The 13,163-nt window shown below is 41.5% G+C and overlaps 1 protein-coding gene across 1 annotated transcript in view; it reads right to left on the reverse strand.

The window, feature by feature from the left end:
• Window positions 1-12,182, reverse strand: part of LOC138366321 (aspartate aminotransferase-like) — a 41,022-nt gene extending 28,840 nt beyond the window's left edge. The window contains exons 1-8 of the mRNA XM_069327350.1: window positions 12,047-12,182; window positions 10,184-10,279; window positions 9,746-9,878; window positions 9,261-9,395; window positions 8,816-9,004; window positions 8,417-8,456; window positions 6,204-6,294; window positions 5,292-5,471 (exon numbers count right to left, since the gene is read on the reverse strand). Of these exons, the coding sequence (XP_069183451.1) occupies window positions 5,292-5,471; window positions 6,204-6,294; window positions 8,417-8,456; window positions 8,816-9,004; window positions 9,261-9,395; window positions 9,746-9,878; window positions 10,184-10,279; window positions 12,047-12,064 (882 nt within the window). The 5' untranslated portion in view covers window positions 12,065-12,182. The remainder of the gene's footprint in view (window positions 1-5,291; window positions 5,472-6,203; window positions 6,295-8,416; window positions 8,457-8,815; window positions 9,005-9,260; window positions 9,396-9,745; window positions 9,879-10,183; window positions 10,280-12,046) is intronic.
• Window positions 12,183-13,163: the final 981 nt, after the last annotated feature.

Below are 13,163 nucleotides of genomic sequence, written 5' to 3' on the forward strand. Positions count from 1 at the left end.
TCGACACAACCATAGGAATGATACTGGACAGAGTATACAGAGACGAGAGCACCCCAAATTAGACATACCTGAGCCACACTTGAAAAGTCTTCTCGAAGCATGTACAAAGGAAGCCCCTTTCATCAGTCCACAAGGAGACATGTATTTACAAATAGACGGAGTAGCGATGGGCTCCCCCTTAGGAGTTTTATTTGCTAATTTTTATATGGGAACCATCGAAGATAGGGTCTTCAGTAGCAGACAAAAACCAACTGTATACTGCCGTTATGTAGATGACATATTCGTAATAGTAAAAGACTCGGATGAACTAATTGACCTAAAAAGACACCTAGAGAGAGAGTCAGTACTCCGATTTACACATGAAAATAGTGAAAATAACAGTCTGCCATTCTTGGATGTACTAATAACAAAAACAGGAACCTCTTTAAGCACCAACGTATATACCAAGCCCACCAACATAGGATTATGCCTGAACGGTAGAAGTGAGTGCCCCCAAAGATACAAAGCCAGTGTTCTCAATGCTTATATTCGTCGGGCGCTTACCCACTGCTCTGAATGGAGCAACGTGAGTAGAGAGTTTGAAAGAGTAACTCAGGTATTGGTGAACAACGGATATAGCAACGCGGAAATAGACGCTGCTATAAGAAGACACTTGGACCGTTGGTATAATTCAGAACCTAGAACAGAAACCACAACACCCCCAATAAAATTATATTACAAATCAACCATGCACAGTGAACATATAAAAGAGGAAAGAATAATGAAAGAAATAATCCGTAAAGGAGTAAAAAGCACTACTCCTAACCAAAACATAAACCTGATAATATTCTACAAAACCAAGAAGACTTCCGAACTCCTTATCAAAAACAGCCCGAAGCCGACGGAGAACCCTCTACAGCAGTCAAGCGTTGTATACATGTACACTTGCCCCCACGAAGGATGTAACCTTCAATGTAAGTACATAGGTATGACGTCGACCAAGCTGACGAGGCGTTTGACATGCCATCTTCAATCTGGTGCCCCTAGGAATCACATGAGACAAGCCCATGACATTACTCTAACAAGAGAAATGTTGAACAAGAATACTTGCATAATAGACAAAACCCAAGATTCAAGAAGATTACAAATTCTTGAGGCAATTCACATAAGAATAGAGCGACCTACCATGAACACCCAAATCACGGAACTATTTACTCTACCCACCATGAGAGTAAGGACAAGACAAGAACATATCGATGCCAACACAGAAGACAATGTCCAACATAACAGGCCAATTACACTGGATTAATCTTTGTGTTTAGATAGGAGATGCCTCGTATGGGCCAATAAGCCTTCTGCAGCCCCTATGTTTATCCCTCATGTATCCCATGTTTTCACCTTCATTGTATTATCACCTGACCTAATGCGGGTATAAAATCAACTAGTATTGTAAGATCTGTTCACTTGAGAATGAACCATGGAGGTTCGAAACGTCGTGCAAATTATACAAATAAGTGTAATACACTCTATAGTAAATCACTTCTTTTCTTCACCTTAAAAGTACGAAAATGAGTTTTGGAGAACTCCTATTTCAATTAAGCCCTGATGCTAAGAAAATAGTTAGAGGGATAGAAGCCCTAAACCAGAAAATAATAAATACAGAATATGCGGTCATATTCAATGAAACATGTTTGAAAGAAAACCTGCTGCCAGTATACACCAATATATATATATATATATATATATATATATATATATATATATATATATATATATATATATTATATATATATATATATATATATATATATATATATATATATATATATATATATATATACATATGTCGTACCTAGTAGCCAGAATGCACTTCTCGGCCTACTATGCAAGGCCCGATTTGCCTAATAGGCCAAGTTTTCCTGAATTAATATATTTTCTCTAATTTTTTTCTTATGAAATGATAAAGCTACCCATTTCATTATGTAAGAGGTCATTTTTTTTTATTGGAGTTAAAGTTAACGTAGATATATGACTGAACCTAACCAGCCCTACCTAACGTAACCTAACCTATCTTTATAGGTTAGGTTAGGTTAGGTAGCCAAAAAAGTTAGGTTAGGTTAGGTAGGTTAGGTAGTCGAAAAACAATTAATTCATGAAAACTTGGCTTATTAGGCAAATTGGGCCTTGCATAGTAGGCTGAGAAGTGCGATCTGGCTACTAGGTACGACATATATATATATATATATATATATATATATATATATATATATATATATATATATATATATATATATATATATATATATATATATATATATATATACACACACACACACACACACACAATCACACAATTACATGAGCAGTTAATATTGAACCCAAGACAAAAGACTAAGATTCAACAACCTTCAGGAGTCAAGATACGGACACATTCCAAACACTATACAACAACATACGTCAGACCAATGCTAGAGTATGCAGTACCAAAATGGCATCTCCAACACAAAGGACACAAAGCAAAAATTAAGAAGCTACTGTGTTCACTACTTTCGGTACTTTGACGGAGTAGAGCTTCAGGATTATACTAAACTGAACCTAATGACATTGAAAGAAAGTAGAAATAGAGAAAGTAGAAATATAGTCCCTTAATGGATGCATAGGTTGTGAAGTGACGCAGATTGACGAGTAGTTGTCACCAATCATTTAACTACCGACAGTTGGTAAGGCGAATCCAAGGAGCTGAAGCTCGTTTTCGCGAGTTTTTTTAAGATTAGAACCATCACAGGTAAATCCAAACCCAGACACATGTGTGCTCTGCTAGAGTGAAGAAAATTCCAACATTTAGAATGAACAAGACAGGAAAACCCTGAGGAGCAGAGGTACAAGTGGAGCTGATGAGTGTAATGGTCAGTAACCAAACTCGCCTCCCAGGGACCCTGGTTCGAGGCGCGAGCAACAGCTGAGCCTTTTCTTGGCATACTCTAACGTAATTAGTAGTTTTTTTTATTATTCTTGTCGTGTTTTTTTATGTATTTGTTGATGTTAATTCTACTGGTATTTCGGTTGTATGTTGCTATTGTGTATGTTGATAATATTGTGTTATTATTGGTGTGTGTTCCTGCTTTATTAATGGGGGATGTTATTGTTGCTGTTTGTGAACCCATCAACTTTATTTCTGTTGCTGTTGTTGTAACTGTTGTCAGTATATCTCCTCTTTATTATTTTATTACAACAATACCGTGCTCAATATTATTATCATGGCTTGTATTATTAATAACTTGTCGAGGAATAATTTTTACCAGTTGCTTCCTTGCATTCTGGTGTGACGAAGAGAGTCATTCTTATTTTTTTTGTGTGTGGTTGTCCAGCTGAAGTTCCATGGTCGTCCTGGGAGATATTCTCTCTCTGGTCTGCCAGGGAGAGAATATCTCTCCAGTTCTTCCCTCCCTTCCAGTTATTGTTTTATCTCACGACCTCAGTGGTGACTGAGGAAGTCACCACTGTGAGGAAGTCACTACAGTGTGTGTGGTGAGATTACTCTCTTGATTCAGGTGTTCACTTCATGTTCTCTCTCGTGACTTCTTCAGTAGTGGCTGTGTTGATAGGTAACCTTTTTTCTTTTTGGAGAGGTGTGGGTGTGGAGGGTTTTGAGTGCATTGTGGGGACCCAAAATGGGTTGGCCTCTGTTCTCGACATAGGCCACCCCCCCCCCCCAGCGACTATTGATTGTGAATCCATGTATCATCACGTACAATATGTATTAATTTAACTTGTTGTGGTTGTTATAGCTATGGAAAGTCTCGGATCAACAGTGTATTCTTAAAAATTTAAAACACAAAAAAGAGTAGTCATACTAAAATATATAGGTACACTAATTCGATATAGTTCTGAGCTTAGGGATGATAATGGTACGACAAACTATCGTCTAGGAGTTTGAGAAACAAATAATATCATTATCTTTTTGATAGTCATGAAAACACTAGGCTGGGGACCCATTTTTCCGAACTCTCCACGAAGATAACAATCACCCGCTGGTCAAGGACTATACCCTGCAAATACAAAACGAAACTGTCCCTATTTTCCGCTTGTTACAACATGTAATAAAGTTGTTACATCTAGTTATAACGTTTTTATGACGTATTGAAACGTTTTTACAACTTGCTGTATTGGTTACATCTTGTTAGATGCTGAAACGTGTTGGAATGTTGTAACAACGTCGTAGTTTCGTTATGTGTTTATATACTAATAATAATAATAATAAAAATAATAATAATAATAATAATCATAATAATTATATTTTATTTAGGAAAAGTACATACATAGATGCAGAGTTACAAACATTCTGATTGATTTATAGATAGAGCTAGTACATACAGTATCTAAAGTCACTAGTACGTATAGCGTTTTGGGCAACAACAATAATAGCTCACTCTATGATATAACTCAGCTCACTCTGGCGTAACTCAGCTCACTCTATGACGTAACTCTGCGAGTTAGTCAGCTGTTGTGAGTTTGCATCCTGTAAAGGGTCAGTTGTTCCACCTTAAGGGGTGCTGGAGACCTCGATGTAAGCCTTAAATAAATATATACTCACAGGCTTCCTGTCCCCAATAACGGGCATAATGAGCCCATACACCCCTATTCAAATAACCCAATAAACGGACAGATATAGTCTATACACAACTGACTAATAGAAGCCGCTACACTCGGAATTGGGTCGTTGGGGCCCATAAAATACAAAGTCTATTCAACTCGTATTATGGTAAATAATTCATGGTGATATTTTCGTCAGTTCTGCTCGAGTAAAAACTCGACTGGTCGATGTTTGGTGGAATCGGATGAGGTAATTTTGGAGAGTATATCGTGTGTGTGTGTGTGTGTGTGTGTGTGTGTGTGTGTGTGTGTGTGTGTGTGTGGTGTGTGTGTGTGTGTGTGGTGTGTGTGTGTGTGTGTGTGTGTGTGTGTGTGTGTGAGTTTGCTCACAAACTCTCACCTGGGCCACACCGTACACCATCACCCCTCACCTGGGCCACACCGTACACCCAACACCCCTCACCTGGGCCACACCGTACACCCATCACCCCTCACCTGGGCCACACCGTACACCCATCACCCCTCACCTGGGCCACACCGTACACCCATCACCCCTCACCTGGGCCACACCGTACACCCATCACCCCTCACCTGGGCCACACCGTACACCCATCACCCCTCACCTGGGCCACACCGTACACCCATCACCCCTCACCTGGGCCACACCGTACACTCATCACCCCTCACCTGGGCCACACCGTACACCCAACACCCCTCACCTGGGCCACACCATACTGCATGGGCGCCGGGGCGTTAGTGTATGTGTGGGAGACAGCGTTGCGGACCGCCTCAAAGAGTGGGCGTAGAGCGGAAGGAAAGTGGGCGTATCCAAGCCTCCAGCCGCCCACCGACGCCCACTTGCTGAAGCCACTGGTGAGAATGGTGCCCTCAGGGAAATGCTAAAGAGGGGGATAGATTAGGTTAGTTGTTCATTTGTTATTGAGCTTTATGGTTGAAATAATTGATGTCAGTAAATACACAATATTTACTTTATAATTATAGTAATGAGGCCTGGTCAACGACCGGGCCGCGGGGACGCTAAGCCCCGGAAGCACCTCAAGGTAACCTCAAGGTATGAGTAACTCAGTAGGAGCGGTGGTGAGGATTCGAACTCTGGGTGTTACCATGCACAAGTCTTAGACAACTTAGACATTCCTACGAATTTTCTCATTGATTCATCACATTACTGTGTATTGAAGGTAGAATTCCTAGACGAGAGTGCATACGTGAAATTGAGTGAAACACAAGTGCTTCGCTGTCGACTTTTGTTCGAACCACAACGCTGTAAATGCTTCATCCACGTACTACAAATACCAATAATCGCCAACAGATCCTAAACACCTAACCAGCGCCTAAATATGCACAGTATGCTAATATATATAATAACATGAATTTTTATTTGAGAACATTCCTATTTTGAATGAACATCAACAATTGACGAATGCGTCTCTGGGGTCGACCGTTGGATGGAATGGACTCTGAGGACGGGTTGTGTGAGTGTGTAAAGCGTTTTTCATTCAAAATAAAGTGTTTGGCAGCTGGATTAACGATCTTTGTTTATGAAGAAATGCTGCAATAATAATGTTAATTATAGAAGCAATGATAGAGGAAGCAGCAGCAACGTGACCTACCTCGGCCATGGACGCGTGCTTTCTGTTAAAAGTCAGTCGAGCATAAATTTCATCACTAAGTACGATAACTCCTCGCTGGCGACACACGGCGCTGCCAGACGCAAGAAAAAGGTAAACAACTGTATTTACGTGAAAAGACGATAGAATATAACAATTATATTTTATTATCAACTTACATTTCAAACAATAATTTTGTTGAGAAAGAGCAAACAAGCATAAAATGTACATATATGAGTAAGTCTTTAGGAGTTGAATCATAGACAGGGAAAATATTGAATATATTCAGCCACACACACTTAAGAAATGTACAACACTGAGACACACTTAAGGAACCTTCAACACTGAGACACACTTAAGAAACCTATAACACTGAGACACACTTAAGGAACCTACAACACTAAGACACACTTAAGGAACCTACAACACTGAGACACACTTAAGGAACCTACAACACTGAGACACACTTAAGAAACCTACAACACTGAGACACACTTAAGGAACCTACAACACTGAGACACACTTAAGAAATCTACAACACTGAGACACACTTAAGAAATCTACAACACTGAGACACACTTAAGAAACCTACAACACTGAGACACACTTAAGGAACCTACAACACTGAGACACACTTAAGGAACCTACAACACTGAGACACACTTAAGGAACCTACAACACTGAGACACACTTAAGAAACCTACAACACTGAGACACACTTAAGGAACCTACAACACTGAGACACACTTAAGAAATCTACAACACTGAGACACACTTAAGGAACCTACAACACTGAGACACACTTAAGAAACCTACAACACTGAGACACACTTAAGAAATCTACAACACTGAGACACACTTAAGGAACCTACAACACTGAGACACACTTAAGGAACCTACAACACTGAGACACACTTAAGGAACCTACAACACTGAGACACACTTAAGGAACCTTCAACACTGAGACACACTTAAGAAACCTACAACACTGAGACACACTTAAGGAACCTACAACACTAAGACACACTTAAGAAATCTACAACACTGAGACACACTTAAGGAACCTACAACACTGAGACACACTTAAGGAACCTACAACACTGAGACACACTTAAGAAATCTACAACACTGAGACACACTTAAGGAACCTACAACACTGAGACACACTTAAGAAACCTACAACACTGAGACACACTTAAGGAACCTACAACACTGAGACACACTTAAGAAATCTACAACACTGAGAAACACTTAAGGAACCTACAACACTGAGACACACTTAAGGAACCTACAACACTGAGACACACTTAAGAAATCTACAACACTGAGACACACTTAAGGAACCTACAACACTGAGACACACTTAAGAAACCTACAACACTGAGACACACTTAAGGAACCTACAACACTGAGACACACTTAAGAAATCTACAACACTGAGACACACTTAAGGAACCTACAACACTGAGACACACTTAAGGAACCTACAACACTGAGACACACTTAAGGAACCTACAACACTGAGACACACTTAAGAAATCTACAACACTGAGACACACTTAAGGAACCTACAACACTGAGACACACTTAAGAAACCTACAACACTGAGACACACTTAAGGAACCCACAACACTGAGACACACTTAAGGAACCTACAACACTGAGACACACTACATAAGTTAGTGTCTTTCTTAAAGACCAAAGACAAACAAAATAGCGTACAAAGTTAAATATATTATTAATAACAAAACACACACACACACACACACACACACACACACACACACACACACACACACACACACACACACACACACACACACACACACACACACACACACACACACACACACAGGGGCACACGCACTAGGGGGACACAGGTGGAAACTGAGTGCCCAAATGAGCCACAGAGATATTAGAAAGAACTTTTTTAGTGTCAGAGTGGTTGACAAATGGAATGCATTAGGAAGTGATGTGGTGGAGGCTGACTCCATACACAGTTTCAAGTGTAGATATGAAAGAGCCCGATAGGCTCAGGAATCTGTACACCAGTTGATTGACGGTTGAGAGGCGGGACCAAAGAGCCAGAGCTCAACCCCCGCAAACACAACTAGGTGAGTACAACTAGGTGAGTACACACAAGGCCACGTCCAAGAATCAAAAGAGAGAGATGGTTGTAAAACAGGAATAGGACAGGTTCTGTCCCCTCTACTCACCTGATAGCCTGAAGCTCCTGCTCAGAGTAGCAGGTACCACCTGGAGAAGACCCAAGACAGTGTTAGCGAGCTACAAGGCTCCCTGATCATCACTACCATCCATCCAGCCTTTACCTCAAAGACCTCTCCAGGAACTTAATAATATACTTATATATATATTTCTTATACTTCGTATACTTCTTATACGAAGTATAAGAAACAATTTCATTATCAACATGTGTGTGTTTGTGTTAAAAAACAAATACATAGAAATACTTTTGAAAACGAACATCAGAATTAAATAATGCAAATGGACGATACTGAGTATATCTGTGTATACATTGACCTCAGTCAACCAGTCTGAACGCATGTATATGTATGAACTTCGTAATATTTAGCACGCGAGTATGGAGCACTAACTAGGGTTTCCGGGGTTGGTGAGGATCAGGAGCTTCCAGCCAGGAGCTGCCTGCTTTGCAGCCTTCTCCAGCGTCTCCGGCGTCAGCTTCCAGCCCTGGTCCTGCTCTGTCTGGAGGACCCTGGGGACCTTCCCCGCCAGGCGGCTCTGGGAATAGAACGAGGGCCAGGAGGGCGCGGGCAGCAGGATATCTGTGAGGGGACATATGAAGCCTACTAGGACTCAGAGAACCTAATATGCCGAATTGATTGAATTTATGTATATTGTATAAGAATGTATGAACATGGTAATACAGGAAAATGTAAAAGGTTTATAGATCTATACCAGGCAACTCGAATTTATCTCCACCTAACTCGTATATATATATGTCTAACTTCTTAGAAGTTCCTGTCTATAACTTCCACTCATTTTTCTCCCCATGTTCTGGCAAGAACTATGGCTCTGTACCTCCTCTGAAGGAAGCCATGATGAGGAATATGAGCTCCTTGCTGCCAGGTCCCACCACGATGCCCTCGGCGCTTAAACTCAAGCTGTCGTACCGCTCGTGGAACTTGACCAGCTCCTCGCGAAGCTCCGGAATACCTGACGGAAATGTTAGAATATGTTAAGAAAACCCCTCAAGAAACCAATCAATATTTAATATTATACATCTGACATTCATAGTTAGCGAATATAGTAATATTTTCAGAAAAGATATTCACTCATAAGCCATTCAGATGGTTTTGAGTTCAAGAGTGGTAGTAGGTTGAGAAGATTAATATCACTGCTTTTACTTTTAACAAACAAATCACATTAAAACTAAAACAAAAATCTAAGCGCTTAATCTAAATCTAAATCTAAGCAATACAACTTTTGTCCAAAAAATGCTATATAATAGTCTAAGATTACAAGCCTTTCAAGAAAGAACAAATGCATATGTCCTCAGGTCCCACCTTGTGTTGGGAGGTACTGGGTGATGTGGGCGCATTCCTTCAGCGCCTCCGTCAGGCACTCCGGGGCGGGAAATGGTGACTGCCCGAAGGCCAGGTGGCACACCTTCCGCCCTGTCTTGATGAGTGCCTTCACCTGCAACGGTGTGGTCTGTGATTGGTGGGTGTGGAGAAGCCTGTGATTGGTGGTTGGGTGTGTGGGGAAGGCTGCTATTGGTGGTTGGGGATGTGGAGAAGGTTTCATTCACAAAACGATTCACAAAATTCCGGATTGCGAATCGAGAACGAATCCGGCTGCACTACTGAGACCCTTGAGATGTCAGATATCTAAACAAAAATAAATGTTACAAAATATGTTACCGGAAAAAGACGCTTTAGGAAGGAAAGTTCAGCATCAGTACTGCTTTTTTTCATACCTGTGATTTAGTCATATATACTAACTTGCTCGTTGAAGGCGAGGTTAGAGGCAGCAGATGAATTACCAAGGTCCTCCCTCACAAGACCCTCCAGAGGCTCGTTTTCTTTCATCGTAATTTGCTGAAAGAAAACAAATCGTTTTTATACAATAACTAATTAAAATACATTTTTAACATTGGGAAATAAATAAATCAACTCCAGAATTTTCAGCTGTATTATAGATAACTGTATTACAGGTAAATAAAAATATGAACATATGTTTATTGGCTCTTGAACTAAGAAATACATCTTAGAAATGAACAGTTTCCTAACCCAAAAGGTTCTCCAGTAGATAAAGGAGTATCTAAGCAACTGAAAACAGTCTCATTGAGACGAGAGATTTCGTAGTCGGATTACAACGGACTGGACCCGAGTTTGATTCCCGAACAGGAAGAAACGTTTTGGGCCCGTTTCCCTATACGCCTGATACCACAGTTCACTTAGCAGTAAACAGTTACCCAGGAGTTAGGCAACTGTTGTGGATTGAACGAAGTGCAGCTAACTTGAGACACTGTTGCTAGGGGAGGAGGTCTCTGCGAGTCCTCAGGTTGCTGAGATGAACGAGATTCAGCGAGCATCCTCCAGCGACTCTTTTAGATTTAGCTACACAGAACGAAGCGTCCATGTAGCACGGGCTATGGTGAGCCCGAAAGACCACTACAGTAATTACGTACTACATATATATATATATATATATATATATATATATATATATATATATATATATATATATATATATATATGTGTGTATCACGAAAATAAACACGTGATTAAGAATGTGACAATGTCAGACCACGGAGGAAAAATGAAACAGGAAATTTCCTTAAGTACTTTCGTATATTAAATACATCTTCAGAAGCAAAGATGAAGATGTATTTAATATACGAAAGTACTTAAGGAAATTTCCTGTTTCATTTTTCCTCCGTGGTCTGACATTGTCATATATATATATATATATATATATATATATATATATATATATATATATATATATATATATATATATATATATATATATATATATATATATATATATATATATATATATATATATATATACACAGGTGTAGGAAGGCATCAACCAACACACACCTGTCATTAGCAGGTCTGGACGCATTTGATAAGATACCTGTCAGATAAGCGAGATTTGAAGTTCTTGCTGTGTTCAAGGGATGTGTTTAAGATGAGTTGAAGGTGGGTTTAAGAGGAGTTCAAGGGGAGTTGAAGATGTGTTCAAGGTGTGTTTAAGAGGAGTTCAAGGGGAGTTGAAGATGTGTTCAAGGTGTGTTCAAGTAGGGGGTGTGACAAAGAAGTGTTAAATCTGTCAGTGTTGTAGGTTGTATCAGTGAACCTGGTGTGTCAGCGGCGCCTCAGTCATATCGAACACGTATAGCAATAACCTGCTTGAACATACAATGCAAAAATAATGGAAAATTACAGAAGGCTCATTGGCCTATACGAGGTAGCTCTTATTGGACCATTCAAGGCAGCTCATATTGGTCCATACGAGGCAGCTTCCTATTGGTCCATACGAGGCAGCCTCCTATTGGTCCATACGAGGCAGCTCCTATTGGTCCATACGAGGCAGCTTCTATTGGTCCATACGAGGCACCTCCTATTGGTCCATACGAGGCAGCTCCTATTGGTCCATACGAGGCAGCTTCTATTGGTCCATACGAGGCAGCTCCTATTGGTCCATACGAGGCAGCTTCTATTAGTCCATTCGAGGCAGCTCCTATTGGTCCATACGAGGCAGCTCCTATTGGTCCATACGAGGCAGCTCCTACCGGCCCATACGAGTCAGCTCCTGTTTATACCCACGCAAACTCATTCGTATATACGTCTCACCTGCGCTTGAAACCACATAATGTCTGAAGCCACTGCAGGGAAATGCGTCGAATTTCTAACGATTTACCTTCGTGGCTCTCCGTCTGTGGTCGGGGGAGTCAGGCCTGAGTGTGGCACCCTGGCACTGGTGCAGCTTGGTGACTACTGGCAACTCGCGAGGCAGTGCCACTGAGGTGGGGGGGGAGGGGGAGAGGGGGGGAGGGGGGAAGGAGGTTCACTAAGATGTGCATGTAATAGACTTAAACTCCACCGCCCACCGGCAGACCAGGCCCGTCCTCACGAGTTGTCACGTCACAAAATGATGTACTAAACTGCCCGAACCTAACCTAACCGAACACCCACGAATAGAAAATGTATCAGCCCGTCAATTCAGCGAGCGTGTAGAGTTTATAGTACGGCATATTTTGACGTTGGGGGGACTATAAGCCAAGTGTGCTACGAGATCCTAAAACTCACGAGGGTACGAGACCTACGTACCCTGCGTAGTATAGGATTCACTACGAGACCTAAAACGAGGCTACGAGACCCTGAAAGCCTTACAGACCTCCTTGCAAAGGCTGCTCTACTTTCTCAAGTCTGAAAACCCAGTCTTTTTCCATCCCTTCAAAAAGACCATATTGCTTTATCAGCGTGGGCGTGCTATACCCTAAGGGCATGAGGGAGAGACCAAAGGGGGAGGGGAGTGGGGTGGTGGAGGGCATGGAGAAGAGGAGGGGGGGGGGTGAGGTGGGTAAGGTGTGGGGGGCATTCATGCCCAGTAGCTATGGGGCTTCCTGTGCCCAGTGGTCGCCTATATACCCTCTGTGATGAGAGGGTAGCTGGGTATGCTCCCTGGGGGTATATAGACTTCAAGAGGTCCCTTTGTCCATGTTTATTTAATAATTCATCGTGTCCGGGGACAGGCAGCCAGAGTGTATTCATACACGTTAGGCTTATGTCAAGGAGGTCTTCCTTTTCACCCCCTCCTCCCCCCCCCCCCCTCTCTCTAGGTCGAATTACTGACCCCGCCCAGGATGCAACCCCATAACAAGCTGACGAACGCCTGAGTACCTACTCCCCTGCTAGGTGAACAGGTGCATTAGGTGAAAGGAAGTGTGCCCAACCAATTCTGTCCCGG

The sequence above is a fragment of the Procambarus clarkii genome, chromosome 19 (genome assembly GCF_040958095.1).
Source record: "Procambarus clarkii isolate CNS0578487 chromosome 19, FALCON_Pclarkii_2.0, whole genome shotgun sequence".
NCBI lineage: Eukaryota > Metazoa > Arthropoda > Malacostraca > Decapoda > Cambaridae > Procambarus > Procambarus clarkii.